Consider the following 22,583-nt stretch of genomic DNA (forward strand, 5'->3'; position numbering starts at 1 on the left):
GCAGTGGCCTTGTACCGAGGGTGTTAAGTGACTTTTTGAGCCACCCTGTATTTGAGAATGTATGGCCGATCCTTGATTGGTCGTAACACTACAGTTTACTTTCAATATAATTATTACAACCCAGAAGTGCATGTATCTGTATTTGTTTTTGCAGAATGTCTGATCAGGAGTTGATGGAATGGAGTACAATAATAGGGAAGATTTCATCAACCATGATTGTTGATTCTACTTCTTCAATGTCTGTTGTTATTTCAGGTCAGTTATGTACATAGTTGCTGGACTACTTTAGTATAGCTCTCTTAGTACGTTTGATTTAAAATACTATTTGGTGTTTTGTACTAAATATAGTTAGCAGTGTCAGTGCCCAGAAAACTGGAAATGTTCACAAATCAGGAAAAAGCTCAGCATGTCCTCTGGTATCACGAGACCTGGTCACCGAAAATGCCAAAAAGGAAAGAAGGGGAAGTGCATTATAGTTTTTGAAACAGTATAGTGAGGATGGGGAATAGTTGTTGGATCGGATTGTGACTGGAGACGACACATGGGTTTTGCATGAAACCCCAGAACAAATGAAGCACCACGGAGTGGAGGCATTCCGTGTCACCGTGGAAAACGCAACCAAAACCAAAGCTTACGAACAAAAATATCGTGTTCACTGTGTTTTGGGATAAGCATGGAGTATTGCTTATGGAATGTGGACAGCACATCAATGCTGAAACCTATTGTGTGACACTTCAAAACCTGCATCGTGCAATTCAAAATAAACTTCGTGGCATGCTCAGTCGGGGTGTCATTCTCCTCCATGACAATGCTCGTCCGCATGTGGCAAAGGGAACTCCTAACCACCTTCCATTTGGAAAAAATACCACACACCTCTTACTGTCCTGATCTTGCCCCATCTGATTTTCATTTGTTCCTCCACCTTAAGGCATTCCTTGCTGGAAAACATTATGGTACTGACGAAGAACTGGAACGTGCAGTTTTCCAATGGTTCTCCATCCAGGCGGAAACGTTCTATGATAGGGGTATAACAAACTTTGTATCTCGCTGTGATGCGTGCACAAGAGGGAATGAGTAAGTGCTTGTGCATTTTATAATATACGAGGGTGAATCAAATATGAACGAGCCTTGTGCGGAAAAACAAAATTTATTGAAGGAAACAGAGACACTGCCACATTCTATTTTTCTACATAGTCTCTGCCCTTAGTGATACATTTTCCACAATGTTGTGGTAGGTTCTTGATGCCGTTCTTGTTGAATGAAGCTGGGCAGGTAGCCAACCAGTTGTGCACAAAGGTTTCCACCTGATCGTTGGTCGCAAATCGCTTGCCCCCAAGTGCTTCTTTGAGGGGTTCCTTTCAGGTGAAAATCACATGGTGGAAGGTCTGGGCTGTATGGTGGATGTGGAAGTGGTTCTCAGTGCATTTCCACCAGTTTCTGCCGCGTAACATCTGCTGTATGGGGTCTGGCATTGTCGTGGAGGAACAAGACCTGGCAGATGGGACAGCCTCGTCGTTTGCGTCGATACTGCACCTTAACTTGATCCAGGAGGCCGCAGTAGTAGGGTGCGTTGATGGTCCGACGTTCGTGTAAGAAATCCACCAGCAGGATCCCCCTCCAGTCCCAAAACACCGTGGCCAACACTTTCCCCGCAGACAACCGAACTTTGGCCTTCACGGGGTTTCCTTCGCCTTTCTTCCTCCACTCCATGCTGGCATGCTTGGATGCTGGGGTGTAATGATCAGGGTGGCGACAGACCTGGAAAACCTGGAAAACCGGGAAAAGTCAGGGAATTTGAGGTGTCAAAAAAAGTCAGGGAAATGTCAGGGAATTTCGTCTTCATTGAATTCGAACACTCTTTTGACGAAAATTGTTATAACTCGGGCACTATGGGAGCAATCTACTTGGAATAAGTTTTGTTTTGCAGCTAAAACATCAGAGCATGCAACCGTGTACAATTCGGAACGCCGAACCGAGGAAGGGGGGGGAGTGGGGTTTGGGGGCGCGACCCCCCAATTTAAATAAAAAAAAAACAAAAAAATCTGGAGTTTGCCTCTTCTCCCGCTATTTGTTAAGAAGGCGCGAAATGTAGTATTCCTTTCAAAGAATGGACATTTTTCAAGAGAATGAAACATGTTTCATGTTCTTGGGTGCAATACAAGTTGAATAATAAGCCAAAATGTGATTATTATTTTTTACGAAAAATAGGTAATTTGCATTTTTGGAGGAAATTTGTTAGAACTCGCGCACTATGGGAGCAATGTACTTCGGATAAGTTTTATTTTGCAGCTAAAACATCATAGCATGCAACCGTGTACAATTCAGAACACCGAACTGAGGAAGGGGGGCTTGGGGGCACGACCACTGAATTTTTTAAAAAAATCTGGAATTTGCCCTCTCTTCTCCCTCTATTTTGGGAAGAGGGCGCAAACCTTAGTATTCTCTTCAAAGAATGGACGTTTCCAAAGAGATTGAAACATGTTTCATATTCCTGGGTGCCATACAAGTTGAATAATGAGCCAAAATGTGAAACTATGTTCGGAAATGTGGCATGGATATGTTGCGGAGAGGGGGGAGGTTGGTCATCAATATGAATTTCCCAGGCTTGCTCCAGACCTGTGTCAGAGTTTCCACCCAAACATAAGAGTATGAAGGTCCAAAAAGCACATTAATTTCGTAAACAGCACCATGATACCATATGGTATCATCGGGCCAGTACGACCTTACTCTGATGATACCATATGGTATCATCGGGGGAGTAAAGGCTAAGCCTCTAAATATTACGTGGAAAATGCATTGAATTATCATTTTTTCTTGTCCGTATGGGAGTAGTAAGGGGACTTGTCAACAGATGGAGGGGATACGAGCGGATGGGGCCATCCGATAGTTATCGGACGTCGTAGTAAGGCCTTTTGTTGGGCAAACTGAAGGAACATGGAAACAAATAGGTTCCATTGATACATACGATTTTTACCGAATATCTCTACCCGGCAGAGTATCTCACTACAACATGCGACAGAAATTGCATTAACTGCAACATCCAACAAAAATCGCATGCATAAACAAGAAGAGCTTTAGACTGCAAATATGCTGCTGGAATTTTATTACTCTTCTGGCTCACCTTATTTAATGTAGCAGTGCTCACAAATGTTTTCTTTCATCATCCTGACGTATTACTGGTTTTGCACAAGTTAACATAAGTTTACAATAACATTGCACTATTCTTAGATATCAAGAAGAATCCAACCAAATGGGATATATATTGAATACTATCTCGAAAAAGTGAAATTTAAATCTGCATTGATGAACGTTATAAAAATTGGCAAGTGCATGCTCCCAACCTCAAATTTACTGCAACACTAGTATTGCAATGAAATGAACGCCACTCTCTGTCCTGTCTCTTTAAACTCGTGAGAGATGGTCACTAATCTCTCACTGAGTAAGGTTAATGTCCAATATTATGAAATAAAATACTAATAATAAATATGTAAATATTTTAATATCATACTCGTATTTACTCGAATTATTCAATCATAAAAGCAAATCACTTTCTTCAAGAATTGACTTTTCTCTGCCAGCCCTGCTAAATTTTCACTTTCCATCTACTGATTTATACGAGGGGTGGTCAGAAAGTAATTTCCAATTAGTAGGGACATTGATTTTTCGCAAACAACACAACCGTGAAAAATGGTAACTGCTGCGAAGTTGTGTTTAGAAATGTGCAGTGATGTCTGGACACATTTTTCGCTCGTTCGAAATATCGAAGTAATGCGAATTTGGCATAAAATGCGAATTGTTGGCGTTTTTAGCGCTTTTTAAAAGAAATGTCCTAAAACAACGAAAAATTCCATGAAATCCAACATTCTTGACTTTTCTAGGCCATGTTTGTGTACATAGAATATGCAAGATTTTCAACATTTTATTCAAGAGTAAACTATAGAGTTATACGTACATGGAATATTTCCGACAGCCACATTAAATCATGTATTTCCCACGATTTTTTCAACTTCTATCAAAACCATTTGCATCACAGAGCAAAGTGGCAGGGTTCTAACAGGAGATCGCGTGCATATCTACAGTCACACGGGAGCCACATGTTCGTATTTGTCGCGCGAGATGTGTTTTGAATTACCAAGCTAAGTGCGCACCATCGGCATTTGTCGAGCGAGAAATAATGGAGCTCAGTCGTTAGGGCGTCTGACTACCATGCGAGAAACCCAGGGTCGATCCCCTGCGGGGAGAACCGGGTTGTTTTCCACCTATTCAAACTGCTCCGGCACCCACCCAGCATCATATGAAGCTGGTACCTTGAGGTTACTTTGAGGGATAAAGGTAGCGAGGAGTATGGTGCTGATCACATCACCCCTACCTTCAGCCGTGATCAAGAAAGTGTGGGGCCCTAACTCTACACCCCTACTATACACCTTCATGGAAAAGTTCAGGGGAGCACTTTACTTTTACTTCCTCAAAAATCTGTTCCAACATATCAAATTGTCAGGAAAATGCGTAGACCATGTGACCTACAATTTAAAATAATAATTTAAAAGCACAATGGAGTATTAAGTTCCGGTATATTTGGCAGAAAAATGTTCTAAAACAAAAACGCGAATTTTGGGAAACGTAACACTAACAAGTCAAAAAAAGATAGTGCCAATTTTTGGTACCATGATATATGTGTATCGGTCACGTGAGATTGATTGAATTTAATTTTTTGGGTCCGACGCCACTTATGGTCATATGCACCCTTCAGTATATACGGGGAAAATTCAGTTATCTAAAAATCCTTACCTTAAAATTAAAAAAGGGGTATGGAAAATAACTTTCCCAAAATAACTTTCAAGATATCAAACTCTCACAAGGAGGCATAAGCCATGTGACTTACAATTTCAAACAGTACTTTAAAAACACCATGAAGGTATAATTTCAGATATTTTCCAGAAAATGCGCTAAAATGAAAATGTTAATTTTGGGGAAAATATATAGTAAAAAATAAAAAAACACCAATTTGAAAAGAAAAAAATATCAATGTCCCTACCGATTAGGCATAAATAAAACAAGAATATCAGTTGTAAGTTATTGCATTAGCAACAGTGAGTCCTAACCTAATTGTCGGCATAATCACCATCGTTGATCTAGCATTCGTCGTAGCATGGCACTAAATTTTGTATGCCCATGGCATATCTGTCAGACGGCAAAGACTGGAACTATCTCTACCACAGTGTAGCTGTCAAATCCTTGCCCTGCCAGAAACCTCTTCAGTTAAACAAAGAGATGAAAGTTTGTACATTCAAGGTGAGGGCTGTACAGGGAGTGGTTCAAGATCTCTCACCTGAAGTGATGCAAAGGGCCCGTGTGTACTCAGCTGTATGGGGCTGTGCACATTCGACTGGCCTTCCGTGAATTGTCTGCACCATCGTCTGACCATACTATCCAGTCTGCACACGCCACACGATTGCTGGTGGCTCTGTGCCAAATTCTGAGCGTGCAATGTAGGCTACATGGCAGTCGGTGGTATGAGAGCTGCAATCTTTAACTTAGAACTGTCCTAAAACGGCTGCATTGCAACTGTACCAGATTACAGCTACATGCCACTTCTTCCTGCCTGCATGTGTGTGTGTCGCTCTCCGAACACTAGTGCTTGGAGCTTTTTTCAGCACTCCCCTCCTATATGAACTTTCAGAAGCTTATATTATTAGTGTTTCTGTTTTAATGTGTGGTTAGTTAAATCAGGTACCTATACAATGCTATTCTATAAATTCCTTGCGTTAAATTTCTAATAGGCAACCTACATACCCTTTTAGTCAGCATTAATGGTATAACTGCATGTTGTCAGTTTCACAGTACTTCACTTGGATATACTGTACTGAAGCAGAAACCCCATTGATACGAGGGTCACTATTTATATTTTGAGCCTTGGCAACACTGATTGAAGTTAGGCGCGATTTGACGTTTGCACGGAATCGTCTGGCATTATTGACCATAACGTACTTCAAATGTTTTGTCAATAGCTTGATTTGTGTTGTTTATATTGCCTTGGAGATTGCGCGACAACAATAAAATGGATTAACTCGTGAACATTTTCGTGCGATGATTTTTTACGATTTTCGACGTGGATTATCAAGACAAGAGTGCATCGATCAACTTACTTCCACATTTGGCGATGAAGACCCCATTTTTTGCCACTGTGAAACGCTGGTATAAAGAATTTAATCGTGGCCGCCATTCGCTCACCGAAGAGATTCGCGAAGGTCGTCCAAAATCAGTTGTTGTTCAAGAAAACATTGATGCTGTTCAAAACCTAATACTGCAAGATCGTCATGTGACATACTGTGAAATTGAGGCAACCATAGACATTAGTTGCACCAGCATATAGAAAATATTACATGATCATTTAGCTGTGAGAAAGGTATGTTCTCGTTGGATCCCACACAATTTGACATAAATTCAAAAAGACGTTCGCGTCCATTGCTGCAAACAAATGCTCAATAAATACAATCGTGGTGCTTCAAAAGACGTATATAAGATTGTAACAGGTGACGAATCATGGATATATGCATATGAGCCGGAACGTAAACAGCAGTCCACTGTTTGGGTGTTTCAAGATGAACCCAATCCAACAAAAGTTGTTCGCGCTCGAAGCACATCGAAACAAATGGTCGGCTGTTTTTTCGGGAAAACTGGTCATGTGGCAACTGTGCCTTTAGAGGAACGTAGAACGATAAACTCTGAATGGTACACAACAATTTGTTTGCCAGAGGTCTTCGATCAAATACGGAAAACAAACAAACGCCGTTGGATCATTCTTCATCAAGACAATGCCAGCTGTCACACATCTCGTCTAACAACCGACTTTATGAACAGTCAAAAAATCGAATTGATGGGTCATCCGCCGAACAGTCCTGATTTGACACCAATGACTTCTTCTTGTTCCCGAATGTCAAGAATAAATTGCGTGGACAACGATTTTCTTCGGCGGAAGACGCCGTTGATGCGTTCAAAAACCATATTATGGAGGTGTCTCAAGAAGATTGGAAAAACTGCTTTGACAAATGGTTCGAACGAGTGCAAAAGTGTATTGACCATAAAGGAGAATACTTCGAAAAACAATAAAGCAGTTTTCAATGCCAAATTCCTGGGTTTTTTTCATTGTTAGGCTCAAAATATAAATAGTGACCCTTGTAATGTAAGGAAATATGACACTTTATTTTGTTCGATTCAATTGTTTCACTTATATGCAAGAGTTAAGTTGTTTGCTTTACAGAGAAGAGAGAGAAGTAGCTTTATGCATTGAAAAATGAGTCCTCACTCATGGTTCTTGAAAGCAGAGGGTTCCAAACCTCAGTGGAAATATCAACATATAATACCGAGAATGTATAAGGAGACTTATAAATTACAAATTGTATTTCTTAATCAATCACTCTTCTCTTATCTCATTTAGTCGTAACTTTAAAAATAATCGAATATTTTATTTTAAACTTACTACATATGACAAAATTCCATGATCCTTCCCTAGCTTGTGAATTGTAATAATTTTCCAAATTCACTATTTTGCAGTTTGAATTCTCAATTTCATAGAAGTTAATATTGGTACTTAACAAAACCATACGTGGATCTGTATGAGTTTATTATTTCCATTTTGCAAAAACATCGATTTAGTTTAGTTTGTAATTGTCAGGGAAAAATGTAAATTTTGTCCTGGAAAACCTGGAAAAGTCAGGGAATTTCATTTTGTAGCCACCCTGATGATGCACCCATGTCTCATCACAGGTAACGATGCGATGCAAAAATGCTTCCCCTTCCACGTCAAAACGAGTGTGAAGCTGGCGAGCAATGTGAACTCAGTCATCTTTTTGAGCAACATTCAGCAGCTTGGGAACCCACCGAGCTGTGATTTTGCAGAAGCCCAAGTGCTTTGTGATGATTGATTGGACACTTCCATAGCTCACACCAAGTTCTGCCGCAATTTGCTTCGCAGTGACTCGGCGATCCTGTTCGACAAGCTTACGAACACGAGCCATGTTCTTGCTGGAATTCCTTACACCACACCTTCACTCTTGTCCACGAGAGGGAACCATTCCCAAACTGGGCCTGCAGTCTCCGGTAAATTTCGGCAGGTTTGACGTTTTCCTGGGTGAGGAACTTGATGATTATGCATTGCGCAACAGACACTGGCACACTCTGCTCACTCATCGTGAGAGCTACTAAACGAAGCATGCGACATGCCGGCTGTTCTCGTTCCTGAGTCACGACAGCCCCACCTACCGACCGCACCTGCCCAATCACACCCTGCTACCCATTCCGACGTTTAGCCAATCAAGGCTCATTCATATTTGATTCACCCTTGTAATAATATTTGAAATCAGTTTATCTCAATCGAACTGTAGTTAAAAAGCAAAGCTAAGTCTAATACTAAGAATAATAAATTAAAATGACATTTTAATGTTATAATAATTTTGCTGAGATGGATGCTTTCTGTAAATTTCAGAATCCATGGGGAGCGATGCAAGTATGGTAACTGCAGAAAGAAGTGAGGAAAAGGTAAACAAAAGTAAAAATTTGTTATATACTCTGCTGCTTCTTTCAGTAGGCTAGATCCTTTGCGAACAGGGTAATATGAATATTTTTTTTTTATTTCTAATGTAATAATTGAAGGCCTTGGGTGTAAAACATGGTGAATAGCTAGCTTTCTGGTTCCTGGGTGTGTGGTTTCCAGGCCCGTAGCTAGAGGGGGCCAGGGGGGGCACCTGCCCCCCCCTGTGAAAAATACTGAACACATTCCTGCTTGGAATTCTCACTAACCTTTACAATTATATCATGTGTTACTCTAGCAATATAACAAAGACACTTATTGATTTTGTGATTTATTAGGGTGTATGGGATTCTTCATAATGTCGTATCAGGATTGGGCGGGAGGGGAAATTCCCTTCCAGATTCAGACTTTGGGAAATGATTTCGCAATTTTCAGTATCTAGAACAGTTGTGACTTTTTGAGTAGTCTTGTATTAAACCTTTATTAAGCCTAATGAATTTGGATGTGTTGCTATGAACTTTGAATTGCTTACATTTTTGTTTCGCAAGTATCTTTTGGTAATAGTGATTCATGTGGTAGAGAGAGGGAGTGGATATTTGATATTGGTTACTTAGTGTTGCTTTTCTGCCACTTCTAGCTAATCACAACAATGAGTAATGACGTGAAATTGATGAAGAGACAACCATAAACAGTGCCGCAACCACATGCGGGCAGGGGGCATTGTCCCTCCCCCCCCCCCTGCCCGACCTTGGATGGAAGTCCATTCTAGGGGAAGCAAAGATTAAAGTAAAAAGACAAGACTAGGAGAATCTAAGAATAGTAGGACAATTGGATACTCATGATGGAATTAGTTTTTTATGTGTTCCTAGTGTGGCCACGGTGGCTCAGTCGGTAACGTGTCTGACTACCATGCTCAAGGTCCCGGTTTCGATCCCCGGCCGGTTCAAATCCTGGAACTTTTCTAACGATGGAAGCGGCCCCGATGCCCACCCAGTGTCGAATAACATGGGTACCTGGTGGAAACCCTGGGGGGGTAAAGGCGGTCAGGGGCGTGACACCCTGACCCTTGTCGTATACAACCTAATAAGGCCCAGCATCTTCCGGTGGGGTTTAAGCTGTAAACGACAAAGCCTGTACTTACAATTACCTTCCCGTTTACGCCCAGCGTCAACGATAACGGGGTACACAACGGTAAACCTTATGAGCGGTTGCCTAGTAACCCAACGACGGTAAGAGGTGAATTTATCCATGAAATGAATTGCAAATCTATGCGCTAGTGTTGCACTATGCAGACAGGAAACCATGCCAGAAACTGAACACACAAAATCGAGTACACAAATGTGCATTTCCACCCATTTACATTTTGTGGCTTCAGACAAATTGAAAATAAATATCGATGTGTACTTTTTTTTATGCGGGACAGAATATTATTGATCGGAAAGGTAATTTTTTAAAATCCCGACATTCACGATGGGAAATATTCACAATTTCTCGACCAACCGGGAAATTTCCGAAATTTCCCGAGGCTCTGGAAATCTCAAATTCTACACATCATTTTCACCTTTAGTGATTGTCTTTGAATTTCTGGAATGAAAACTAATAATTTCCAAAAGTTCCATACACTTGCAATGTAGAAAACGTTCAGAATTAATACCGTTTTAAAATGACCATTCGGTATTTCCCTACTTTCCGAGATACCGCACACCACTTATTATTATTTATTTTAGTTCAGCAACAATTGCTGACCTAGTGTCCTTCTTTGCAGCATGCACATGGTGGCTTGGAAAATACTGATGCCCCCACCACACTTCAACATTTGCAGAACACCGCACCTGATGACGTAGTAGCAGAGAGAGTAAGTGATCCACTTGTTATTGGGTTAGAAGCTCAAGAACTTGACGTTGATGTGAAGAACACATCCATGTCTCCAACAAACATAACTCCCTCACAAATGCCAACTCCTCAAAGAAGAAGACCTGCGCAAGAAGACACTGAAGAACATGTAGGGAAGGTAATTAAATGTGCATTATTCATATGCATTTTTCATCTGGAATTTCACTCCATTTATGTGCAAATTTTCAACATGTGTTACCGAGCTACTGTACCTCAGGCCATGAATTGATTGATTGATTTGCTTTATTTTACTTCACTTTTTGTGCCACCGTAGAACGACGTTTCAGAGATAGACTATCTCCTTCCTCAGGTTCATATAAAAACTAGGTACTTGGCATAGTACTGCGTCAAAAATGTAATATGAGGATAGTGGTTAAGGGTTGGTTAAGATACATTTAAAAATATTATGCTTTTGCCATTAAAAGTACGTAAAAAACGTGTCGTTCCCTAAAAAGACTTGTACGATAAACCTATTCACAGGTATAAAAGTTAAAAAAATTAAAAATCTAAAAAATCTGCATAAATCACTATGCTACTTGCAGGTTTAGCTGTTCCTACCCAACTGTGCATCTCAATTTGCATGAAGGTCGGTTCTTCACGAATTTCTCCCCTCCCCTTAATTTCCTCGATTCCCCTTATTACGTCACAAGTCCAACGTAAATTCACGCTCCTCCTGTTCAGCTTGCATGACTTCCGGAGTGATGTGGAAACCGATATTGGGTTCAATTTTCCATGCTTTGTCCCATTTTTTGAGGAAATTGATCCACCCTTCTTCCAAATTTCCTTCATCCCTATTAAGATTATTCCCCCCCCCTATAAATATTCGCTGTTTCATACATGTTTCTTCCTAACTTCCTCCTTTCTTTTCTAATTATCTCTTTTTTTGCCATTCTATGCCCACTTTCCAAAATGTGTTCTGAGAGATCCGTTTTGGGAACTTTTTCCCTTATATCCTTTTCATGCTTGCTCCATCTTTTACCCATATTTCGACCCGTCTGTCCTATGTACTCTTTCCCGCATTGACATTCTATTCGATAAACCCCCTTCTGTTTTTCCGGTATTTCCCTAGTTATCTTTCCTTTCTTATAATCAGTAAAGTATTTCTCTACATTCTTTGGTGCTTTCATCCCGCAAACAATTCCAAAATATCTCGTTATTTTTCCGATTTTTTCCGATACGAATTGATGGTAAGGGATACCAACATACTTTACCTTCCTATTTTCCATCTCTGAAACGTCGTTCTATGGTAGGAACATATACTCACATACGTAAGTACAATTTTTAACTTTCCTTTTTTATATTTTGCATTTGTGAGTAACACGCAACTAACATACAAAATGCTATTATCTCCAACAAACATCAGGAAAGTGCAGTCCTTTACTTGCACCAAATTCTGTAGTTGCAGGCTTTTACAGGGAACTGTTGGCTTTTGGGGAACAAGGCTATCTATTAAGGTCACACTCACGATAACCAACGTACTGTATCTGACCTGTAATTTTACAGTCAAAGTTACACTCTGACCCTTGTCGTATACAACCTAATAAGGCCCAGCATCTTTCGGTGGGGTTTAAGCTGTAAACGACAAAGCCTGTACTTACAATTACCTTCCCGTTTACGCCCAGCGTCAACGATAACGGGGTACACAATGGTAAACCTCATGAGCGGTTGCCTAGTAACCCAACGACGGTAAGAGGTGAATTTATCCATGAAATGAATTGCAAATCTATGCGCTAGTGTTGCACTATGCAGACAGGAAACCATGCCAGAAACTGAACACACAAAATCGAGTACACAAATGTGCATTTCCACCCATTTACATTTTGTGGCTTCAGACAAATTGAAAATAAATATCGATGTGTACTTTTTTTTATGCGGGACAGAATATTATTGATCGGAAAGGTAATTTTTTAAAATCCCGACATTCACGATGGGAAATATTCACAATTTCTCGACCAACCGGGAAATTTCCGAAATTTCCCGAGGCTCTGGAAATCTCAAATTCTACACATCATTTTCACCTTTAGTGATTGTCTTTGAATTTCTGGAATGAAAACTAATAATTTCCAAAAGTTCCATACACTTGCAATGTAGAAAACGTTCAGAATTAATACCGTTTTAAAATGACCATTCGGTATTTCCCTACTTTCCGAGATACCGCACACCACTTATTATTATTTATTTTAGTTCAGCAACAATTGCTGACCTAGTGTCCTTCTTTGCAGCATGCACATGGTGGCTTGGAAAATACTGATGCCCCCACCACACTTCAACATTTGCAGAACACCGCACCTGATGACGTAGTAGCAGAGAGAGTAAGTGATCCACTTGTTATTGGGTTAGAAGCTCAAGAACTTGACGTTGATGTGAAGAACACATCCATGTCTCCAACAAACATAACTCCCTCACAAATGCCAACTCCTCAAAGAAGAAGACCTGCGCAAGAAGACACTGAAGAACATGTAGGGAAGGTAATTAAATGTGCATTATTCATATGCATTTTGCATCTGGAATTTCACTCCATTTATGTGCAAATTTTCAACATGTGTTACCGAGCTACTGTACCTCAGGCCATGAATTGATTGATTGATTTGCTTTATTTTACTTCACTTTTTGTGCCACCTTTGGCTAATTTGCGAAGATGGGGATGAGTGATGATATGATGAAATTGATGAATGGACACTTGCAATTATCCATGCCCAGGCCAGGATTCGAACCCGGGCCCCTGGCATCATACCACAATGTGCCACGAGGGCTGGCTTGTAACATGCAGCATAATGGTTTATCAGTAATATTAATGGTCCAATAAATTGTAATTTAGTGCAAAATTCTGCTTGAATAAAGAAAGTGTATTTCATGTACCTTGATTTTGTAAAGTAAATATTGCAACGTTCCTTGGGGGCCTACTACACCTACATGAGTACGTCAGCTGAGGTGCAAGCCAACTAGCTTGTCAACGATCAATCAGTAGCACCAAACACAGTGCAAAGTTTTACCCATCATGCTAACTTTTCCTCCAGGGGTGTCATGAGACTATTTCACTCGGGGTTCGGGAAAAAGTACACTGTCTAAAGTTAGAGAAAGTTTAATGACTATGGCCTGATACACTTATGCAACTGTAAACGTTGTAAGTTCAGCACACGCCTGCGTAGGATATTACACTCACTTGGCCAATATACTGGCACCCAAAGGGGGGAGAATGGCTTCTGTAAACTGAGAACAGGAACTCTGCTGGATGCCCTCTAGAGTCGTAACCTTATCTCCAACAAAATATAAGAAAGGAAAGTTAAAAATTGTACTTACATATGTGAGTATATGTTCCTACCGTAGAACGACGTTTCAGAGATAGACTATCTCCTTCCTCAGGTTCATATAAAAACTAGGTACTTGGCATAGTACTGCGTCAAAAATGTAATATGAGGATAGTGGTTAAGGGTTGGTTAAGATACATTTAAAAATATTATGCTTTTGCCATTAAAAGTACGTAAAAAACGTGTCGTTCCCTAAAAAGACTTGTACGATAAACCTATTCACAGGTATAAAAGTTAAAAAAATTAAAAATCTAAAAAATCTGCATAAATCACTATGCTACTTGCAGGTTTAGCTGTTCCTACCCAACTGTGCATCTCAATTTGCATGAAGGTCGGTTCTTCACGAATTTCTCCCCTCCCCTTAATTTCCTCGATTCCCCTTATTACGTCACAAGTCCAACGTAAATTCACGCTCCTCCTGTTCAGCTTGCATGACTTCCGGAGTGATGTGGAAACCGATATTGGGTTCAATTTTCCATGCTTTGTCCCATTTTTTGAGGAAATTGATCCACCCTTCCAAATTTCCTTCATCCCTATTAAGATTATTCCCCCCCCCTATAAATATTCGCTGTTTCATACATGTTTCTTCCTAACTTCCTCCTTTCTTTTCTAATTATCTCTTTTTTTGCCATTCTATGCCCACTTTCCAAAATGTGTTCTGAGAGATCCGTTTTGGGAACTTTTTCCCTTATATCCTTTTCATGCTTGCTCCATCTTTTACCCATATTTCGACCCGTCTGTCCTATGTACTCTTTCCCGCATTGACATTCTATTCGATAAACCCCCTTCTGTTTTTCCGGTATTTCCCTAGTTATCTTTCCTTTCTTATAATCAGTAAAGTATTTCTCTACATTCTTTGGTGCTTTCATCCCGCAAACAATTCCAAAATATCTCGTTATTTTTCCGATTTTTTCCGATACGAATTGATGGTAAGGGATACCAACATACTTTACCTTCCTATTTTCCATCTCTGAAACGTCGTTCTATGGTAGGAACATATACTCACATACGTAAGTACAATTTTTAACTTTCCTTTTTTATATTTTGCATTTGTGAGTAACACGCAACTAACATACAAAATGCTATTATCTCCAACAAACATCAGGAAAGTGCAGTCCTTTACTTGCACCAAATTCTGTAGTTGCAGGCTTTTACAGGGAACTGTTGGCTTTTGGGGAACAAGGCTATCTATTAAGGTCACACTCACGATAACCAACGTACTGTATCTGACCTGTAATTTTACAGTCAAAGTTACACTCTGACCCTTGTCGTATACAACCTAATAAGGCCCAGCATCTTTCGGTGGGGTTTAAGCTGTAAACGACAAAGCCTGTACTTACAATTACCTTCCCGTTTACGCCCAGCGTCAACGATAACGGGGTACACAATGGTAAACCTCATGAGCGGTTGCCTAGTAACCCAACGACGGTAAGAGGTGAATTTATCCATGAAATGAATTGCAAATCTATGCGCTAGTGTTGCACTATGCAGACAGGAAACCATGCCAGAAACTGAACACACAAAATCGAGTACACAAATGTGCATTTCCACCCATTTACATTTTGTGGCTTCAGACAAATTGAAAATAAATATCGATGTGTACTTTTTTTTATGCGGGACAGAATATTATTGATCGGAAAGGTAATTTTTTAAAATCCCGACATTCACGATGGGAAATATTCACAATTTCTCGACCAACCGGGAAATTTCCGAAATTTCCCGAGGCTCTGGAAATCTCAAATTCTACACATCATTTTCACCTTTAGTGATTGTCTTTGAATTTCTGGAATGAAAACTAATAATTTCCAAAAGTTCCATACACTTGCAATGTAGAAAACGTTCAGAATTAATACCGTTTTAAAATGACCATTCGGTATTTCCCTACTTTCCGAGATACCGCACACCACTTATTATTATTTATTTTAGTTCAGCAACAATTGCTGACCTAGTGTCCTTCTTTGCAGCATGCACATGGTGGCTTGGAAAATACTGATGCCCCCACCACACTTCAACATTTGCAGAACACCGCACCTGATGACGTAGTAGCAGAGAGAGTAAGTGATCCACTTGTTATTGGGTTAGAAGCTCAAGAACTTGACGTTGATGTGAAGAACACATCCATGTCTCCAACAAACATAACTCCCTCACAAATGCCAACTCCTCAAAGAAGAAGACCTGCGCAAGAAGACACTGAAGAACATGTAGGGAAGGTAATTAAATGTGCATTATTCATATGCATTTTGCATCTGGAATTTCACTCCATTTATGTGCAAATTTTCAACATGTGTTACCGAGCTACTGTACCTCAGGCCATGAATTGATTGATTGATTTGCTTTATTTTACTTCACTTTTTGTGCCACCTTTGGCTAATTTGCGAAGATGGGGATGAGTGATGATATGATGAAATTGATGAATGGACACTTGCAATTATCCATGCCCAGGCCAGGATTCGAACCCGGGCCCCTGGCATCATACCACAATGTGCCACGAGGGCTGGCTTGTAACATGCAGCATAATGGTTTATCAGTAATATTAATGGTCCAATAAATTGTAATTTAGTGCAAAATTCTGCTTGAATAAAGAAAGTGTATTTCATGTACCTTGATTTTGTAAAGTAAATATTGCAACGTTCCTTGGGGGCCTACTACACCTACATGAGTACGTCAGCTGAGGTGCAAGCCAACTAGCTTGTCAACGATCAATCAGTAGCACCAAACACAGTGCAAAGTTTTACCCATCATGCTAACTTTTCCTCCAGGGGTGTCATGAGACTATTTCACTCGGGGTTCGGGAAAAAGTACACTGTCTAAAGTTAGAGAAAGTTTAATGACTATGGCCTGATACACTTATGCAACTGTAAACGTTGTAAGTTCAGCACACGCCTGCGTAGGATATTACACTCACTTGGCCAATATACTGGCACCCAAAGGGGGGAGAATGGCTTCTGTAAACTGAGAACAGGAACTCTGCTGGATGCCCTCTAGAGTCGTAACCTTATCTCCAACAAAATATAAGAAAGGAAAGTTAAAAATTGTACTTACATATGTGAGTATATGTTCCTACCGTAGAACGACGTTTCAGAGATAGACTATCTCCTTCCTCAGGTTCATATAAAAACTAGGTACTTGGCATAGTACTGCGTCAAAAATGTAATATGAGGATAGTGGTTAAGGGTTGGTTAAGATACATTTAAAAATATTATGCTTTTGCCATTAAAAGTACGTAAAAAACGTGTCGTTCCCTAAAAAGACTTGTACGATAAACCTATTCACAGGTATAAAAGTTAAAAAAATTAAAAATCTAAAAAATCTGCATAAATCACTATGCTACTTGCAGGTTTAGCTGTTCCTACCCAACTGTGCATCTCAATTTGCATGAAGGTCGGTTCTTCACGAATTTCTCCCCTCCCCTTAATTTCCTCGATTCCCCTTATTACGTCACAAGTCCAACGTAAATTCACGCTCCTCCTGTTCAGCTTGCATGACTTCCGGAGTGATGTGGAAACCGATATTGGGTTCAATTTTCCATGCTTTGTCCCATTTTTTGAGGAAATTGATCCACCCTTCTTCCAAATTTCCTTCATCCCTATTAAGATTATTCCCCCCCCCTATAAATATTCGCTGTTTCATACATGTTTCTTCCTAACTTCCTCCTTTCTTTTCTAATTATCTCTTTTTTTGCCATTCTATGCCCACTTTCCAAAATGTGTTCTGAGAGATCCGTTTTGGGAACTTTTTCCCTTATATCCTTTTCATGCTTGCTCCATCTTTTACCCATATTTCGACCCGTCTGTCCTATGTACTCTTTCCCGCATTGACATTCTATTCGATAAACCCCCTTCTGTTTTTCCGGTATTTCCCTAGTTATCTTTCCTTTCTTATAATCAGTAAAGTATTTCTCTACATTCTTTGGTGCTTTCATCCCGCAAACAATTCCAAAATATCTCGTTATTTTTCCGATTTTTTCCGATACGAATTGATGGTAAGGGATACCAACATACTTTACCTTCCTATTTTCCATCTCTGAAACGTCGTTCTATGGTAGGAACATATACTCACATACGTAAGTACAATTTTTAACTTTCCTTTTTTATATTTTGCATTTGTGAGTAACACGCAACTAACATACAAAATGCTATTATCTCCAACAAACATCAGGAAAGTGCAGTCCTTTACTTGCACCAAATTCTGTAGTTGCAGGCTTTTACAGGGAACTGTTGGCTTTTGGGGAACAAGGCTATCTATTAAGGTCACACTCACGATAACCAACGTACTGTATCTGACCTGTAATTTTACAGTCAAAGTTACACTCTGACCCTTGTCGTATACAACCTAATAAGGCCCAGCATCTTTCGGTGGGGTTTAAGCTGTAAACGACAAAGCCTGTACTTACAATTACCTTCCCGTTTACGCCCAGCGTCAACGATAACGGGGTACACAATGGTAAACCTCATGAGCGGTTGCCTAGTAACCCAACGACGGTAAGAGGTGAATTTATCCATGAAATGAATTGCAAATCTATGCGCTAGTGTTGCACTATGCAGACAGGAAACCATGCCAGAAACTGAACACACAAAATCGAGTACACAAATGTGCATTTCCACCCATTTACATTTTGTGGCTTCAGACAAATTGAAAATAAATATCGATGTGTACTTTTTTTTATGCGGGACAGAATATTATTGATCGGAAAGGTAATTTTTTAAAATCCCGACATTCACGATGGGAAATATTCACAATTTCTCGACCAACCGGGAAATTTCCGAAATTTCCCGAGGCTCTGGAAATCTCAAATTCTACACATCATTTTCACCTTTAGTGATTGTCTTTGAATTTCTGGAATGGAAACTAATAATTTCCAAAAGTTCCATACACTTGCAATGTAGAAAACGTTCAGAATTAATACCGTTTTAAAATGACCATTCGGTATTTCCCTACTTTCCGAGATACCGCACACCACTTATTATTATTTATTTTAGTTCAGCAACAATTGCTGACCTAGTGTCCTTCTTTGCAGCATGCACATGGTGGCTTGGAAAATACTGATGCCCCCACCACACTTCAACATTTGCAGAACACCGCACCTGATGACGTAGTAGCAGAGAGAGTAAGTGATCCACTTGTTATTGGGTTAGAAGCTCAAGAACTTGACGTTGATGTGAAGAACACATCCATGTCTCCAACAAACATAACTCCCTCACAAATGCCAACTCCTCAAAGAAGAAGACCTGCGCAAGAAGACACTGAAGAACATGTAGGGAAGGTAATTAAATGTGCATTATTCATATGCATTTTGCATCTGGAATTTCACTCCATTTATGTGCAAATTTTCAACATGTGTTACCGAGCTACTGTACCTCAGGCCATGAATTGATTGATTGATTTGCTTTATTTTACTTCACTTTTTGTGCCACCTTTGGCTAATTTGCGAAGATGGGGATGAGTGATGATATGATGAAATTGATGAATGGACACTTGCAATTATCCATGCCCAGGCCAGGATTCGAACCCGGGCCCCTGGCATCATACCACAATGTGCCACGAGGGCTGGCTTGTAACATGCAGCATAATGGTTTATCAGTAATATTAATGGTCCAATAAATTGTAATTTAGTGCAAAATTCTGCTTGAATAAAGAAAGTGTATTTCATGTACCTTGATTTTGTAAAGTAAATATTGCAACGTTCCTTGGGGGCCTACTACACCTACATGAGTACGTCAGCTGAGGTGCAAGCCAACTAGCTTGTCAACGATCAATCAGTAGCACCAAACACAGTGCAAAGTTTTACCCATCATGCTAACTTTTCCTCCAGGGGTGTCATGAGACTATTTCACTCGGGGTTCGGGAAAAAGTACACTGTCTAAAGTTAGAGAAAGTTTAATGACTATGGCCTGATACACTTATGCAACTGTAAACGTTGTAAGTTCAGCACACGCCTGCGTAGGATATTACACTCACTTGGCCAATATACTGGCACCCAAAGGGGGGAGAATGGCTTCTGTAAACTGAGAACAGGAACTCTGCTGGATGCCCTCTAGAGTCGTAACCTTATCTCCAACAAAATATAAGAAAGGAAAGTTAAAAATTGTACTTACATATGTGAGTATATGTTCCTACCGTAGAACGACGTTTCAGAGATAGACTATCTCCTTCCTCAGGTTCATATAAAAACTAGGTACTTGGCATAGTACTGCGTCAAAAATGTAATATGAGGATAGTGGTTAAGGGTTGGTTAAGATACATTTAAAAATATTATGCTTTTGCCATTAAAAGTACGTAAAAAACGTGTCGTTCCCTAAAAAGACTTGTACGATAAACCTATTCACAGGTATAAAAGTTAAAAAAATTAAAAATCTAAAAAATCTGCATAAATCACTATGCTACTTGCAGGTTTAGCTGTTCCTACCCAACTGTGCATCTCAATTTGCATGAAGGTCGGTTCTTCACGAATTTCTCCCCTCCCCTTAATTTCCTCGATTCCCCTTATTACGTCACAAGTCCAACGTAAATTCACGCTCCTCCTGTGCAGCTTGCATGACTTCCGGAGTGATGTGGAAACCGATATTGGGTTCAATTTTCCATGCTTTGTCCCATTTTTTGAGGAAATTGATCCACCCTTCTTCCAAATTTCCTTCATCCCTATTAAGATTATTCCCCCCCCCCCTATAAATATTCGCTGTTTCATACATGTTTCTTGCTAACTTCCTCCTTTCTTTTCTAATTATCTCTTTTTTTGTCATTCTATGCCCACTTTCCAAAATGTGTTCTGAGAGATCCGTTTTGGGAACTTTTTCCCTTATATCCTTTTCATGCTTGCTCCATCTTTTACCCATATTTCGACCCGTCTGTCCTATGTACTCTTTCCCGCATTGACATTCTATTCGATAAACCCCCTTCTGTTTTTCCGGTATTTCCCTAGTTATCTTTCCTTTCTTATAATCAGTAAAGTATTTCTCTACATTCTTTGGTGCTTTCATCCCGCAAACAATTCCAAAATATCTCGTTATTTTTCCGATTTTTTCCGATACGAATTGATGGTAAGGGATACCAACATACTTTACCTTCCTATTTTCCATCTCTGAAACGTCGTTCTATGGTAGGAACATATACTCACATACGTAAGTACAATTTTTAACTTTCCTTTTTTATATTTTGCATTTGTGAGTAACACGCAACTAACATACAAAATGCTATTATCTCCAACAAACATCAGGAAAGTGCAGTCCTTTACTTGCACCAAATTCTGTAGTTGCAGGCTTTTACAGGGAACTGTTGGCTTTTGGGGAACAAGGCTATCTATTAAGGTCACACTCACGATAACCAACGTACTGTATCTGACCTGTAATTTTACAGTCAAAGTTACACTCTGACCCTTGTCGTATACAACCTAATAAGGCCCAGCATCTTTCGGTGGGGTTTAAGCTGTAAACGACAAAGCCTGTACTTACAATTACCTTCCCGTTTACGCCCAGCGTCAACGATAACGGGGTACACAATGGTAAACCTCATGAGCGGTTGCCTAGTAACCCAACGACGGTAAGAGGTGAATTTATCCATGAAATGAATTGCAAATCTATGCGCTAGTGTTGCACTATGCAGACAGGAAACCATGCCAGAAACTGAACACACAAAATCGAGTACACAAATGTGCATTTCCACCCATTTACATTTTGTGGCTTCAGACAAATTGAAAATAAATATCGATGTGTACTTTTTTTTATGCGGGACAGAATATTATTGATCGGAAAGGTAATTTTTTAAAATCCCGACATTCACGATGGGAAATATTCACAATTTCTCGACCAACCGGGAAATTTCCGAAATTTCCCGAGGCTCTGGAAATCTCAAATTCTACACATCATTTTCACCTTTAGTGATTGTCTTTGAATTTCTGGAATGAAAACTAATAATTTCCAAAAGTTCCATACACTTGCAATGTAGAAAACGTTCAGAATTAATACCGTTTTAAAATGACCATTCGGTATTTCCCTACTTTCCGAGATACCGCACACCACTTATTATTATTTATTTTAGTTCAGCAACAATTGCTGACCTAGTGTCCTTCTTTGCAGCATGCACATGGTGGCTTGGAAAATACTGATGCCCCCACCACACTTCAACATTTGCAGAACACCGCACCTGATGACGTAGTAGCAGAGAGAGTAAGTGATCCACTTGTTATTGGGTTAGAAGCTCAAGAACTTGACGTTGATGTGAAGAACACATCCATGTCTCCAACAAACATAACTCCCTCACAAATGCCAACTCCTCAAAGAAGAAGACCTGCGCAAGAAGACACTGAAGAACATGTAGGGAAGGTAATTAAATGTGCATTATTCATATGCATTTTGCATCTGGAATTTCACTCCATTTATGTGCAAATTTTCAACATGTGTTACCGAGCTACTGTACCTCAGGCCATGAATTGATTGATTGATTTGCTTTATTTTACTTCACTTTTTGTGCCACCTTTGGCTAATTTGCGAAGATGGGGATGAGTGATGATATGATGAAATTGATGAATGGACACTTGCAATTATCCATGCCCAGGCCAGGATTCGAACCCGGGCCCCTGGCATCATACCACAATGTGCCACGAGGGCTGGCTTGTAACATGCAGCATAATGGTTTATCAGTAATATTAATGGTCCAATAAATTGTAATTTAGTGCAAAATTCTGCTTGAATAAAGAAAGTGTATTTCATGTACCTTGATTTTGTAAAGTAAATATTGCAACGTTCCTTGGGGGCCTACTACACCTACATGAGTACGTCAGCTGAGGTGCAAGCCAACTAGCTTGTCAACGATCAATCAGTAGCACCAAACACAGTGCAAAGTTTTACCCATCATGC

The 22,583-nt window shown here is 39.9% G+C and overlaps 1 protein-coding gene across 1 annotated transcript in view; it reads left to right on the forward strand.

The window, feature by feature from the left end:
* The window catches only part of LOC145982969 (uncharacterized), a 34,324-nt gene that overhangs the window by 3,295 nt on the left and 8,446 nt on the right, over positions 1 to 22,583 (forward strand). Inside the window, exons 2-8 of the mRNA XM_083116249.1 lie at positions 155 to 255; positions 8,486 to 8,538; positions 10,296 to 10,541; positions 12,646 to 12,891; positions 15,696 to 15,941; positions 18,749 to 18,994; positions 21,804 to 22,049. Coding sequence (XP_082972375.1) covers positions 156 to 255; positions 8,486 to 8,538; positions 10,296 to 10,541; positions 12,646 to 12,891; positions 15,696 to 15,941; positions 18,749 to 18,994; positions 21,804 to 22,049 — 1,383 coding nt within the window. The 5' untranslated portion in view covers position 155. The remainder of the gene's footprint in view (positions 1 to 154; positions 256 to 8,485; positions 8,539 to 10,295; positions 10,542 to 12,645; positions 12,892 to 15,695; positions 15,942 to 18,748; positions 18,995 to 21,803; positions 22,050 to 22,583) is intronic.

This window comes from Lepisma saccharinum, unplaced genomic scaffold, assembly GCF_977018435.1.
Source record: "Lepisma saccharinum unplaced genomic scaffold, izLepSacc3.1 HAP1_SCAFFOLD_503, whole genome shotgun sequence".
NCBI classification, from domain to species: domain Eukaryota; kingdom Metazoa; phylum Arthropoda; class Insecta; order Zygentoma; family Lepismatidae; genus Lepisma; species Lepisma saccharinum.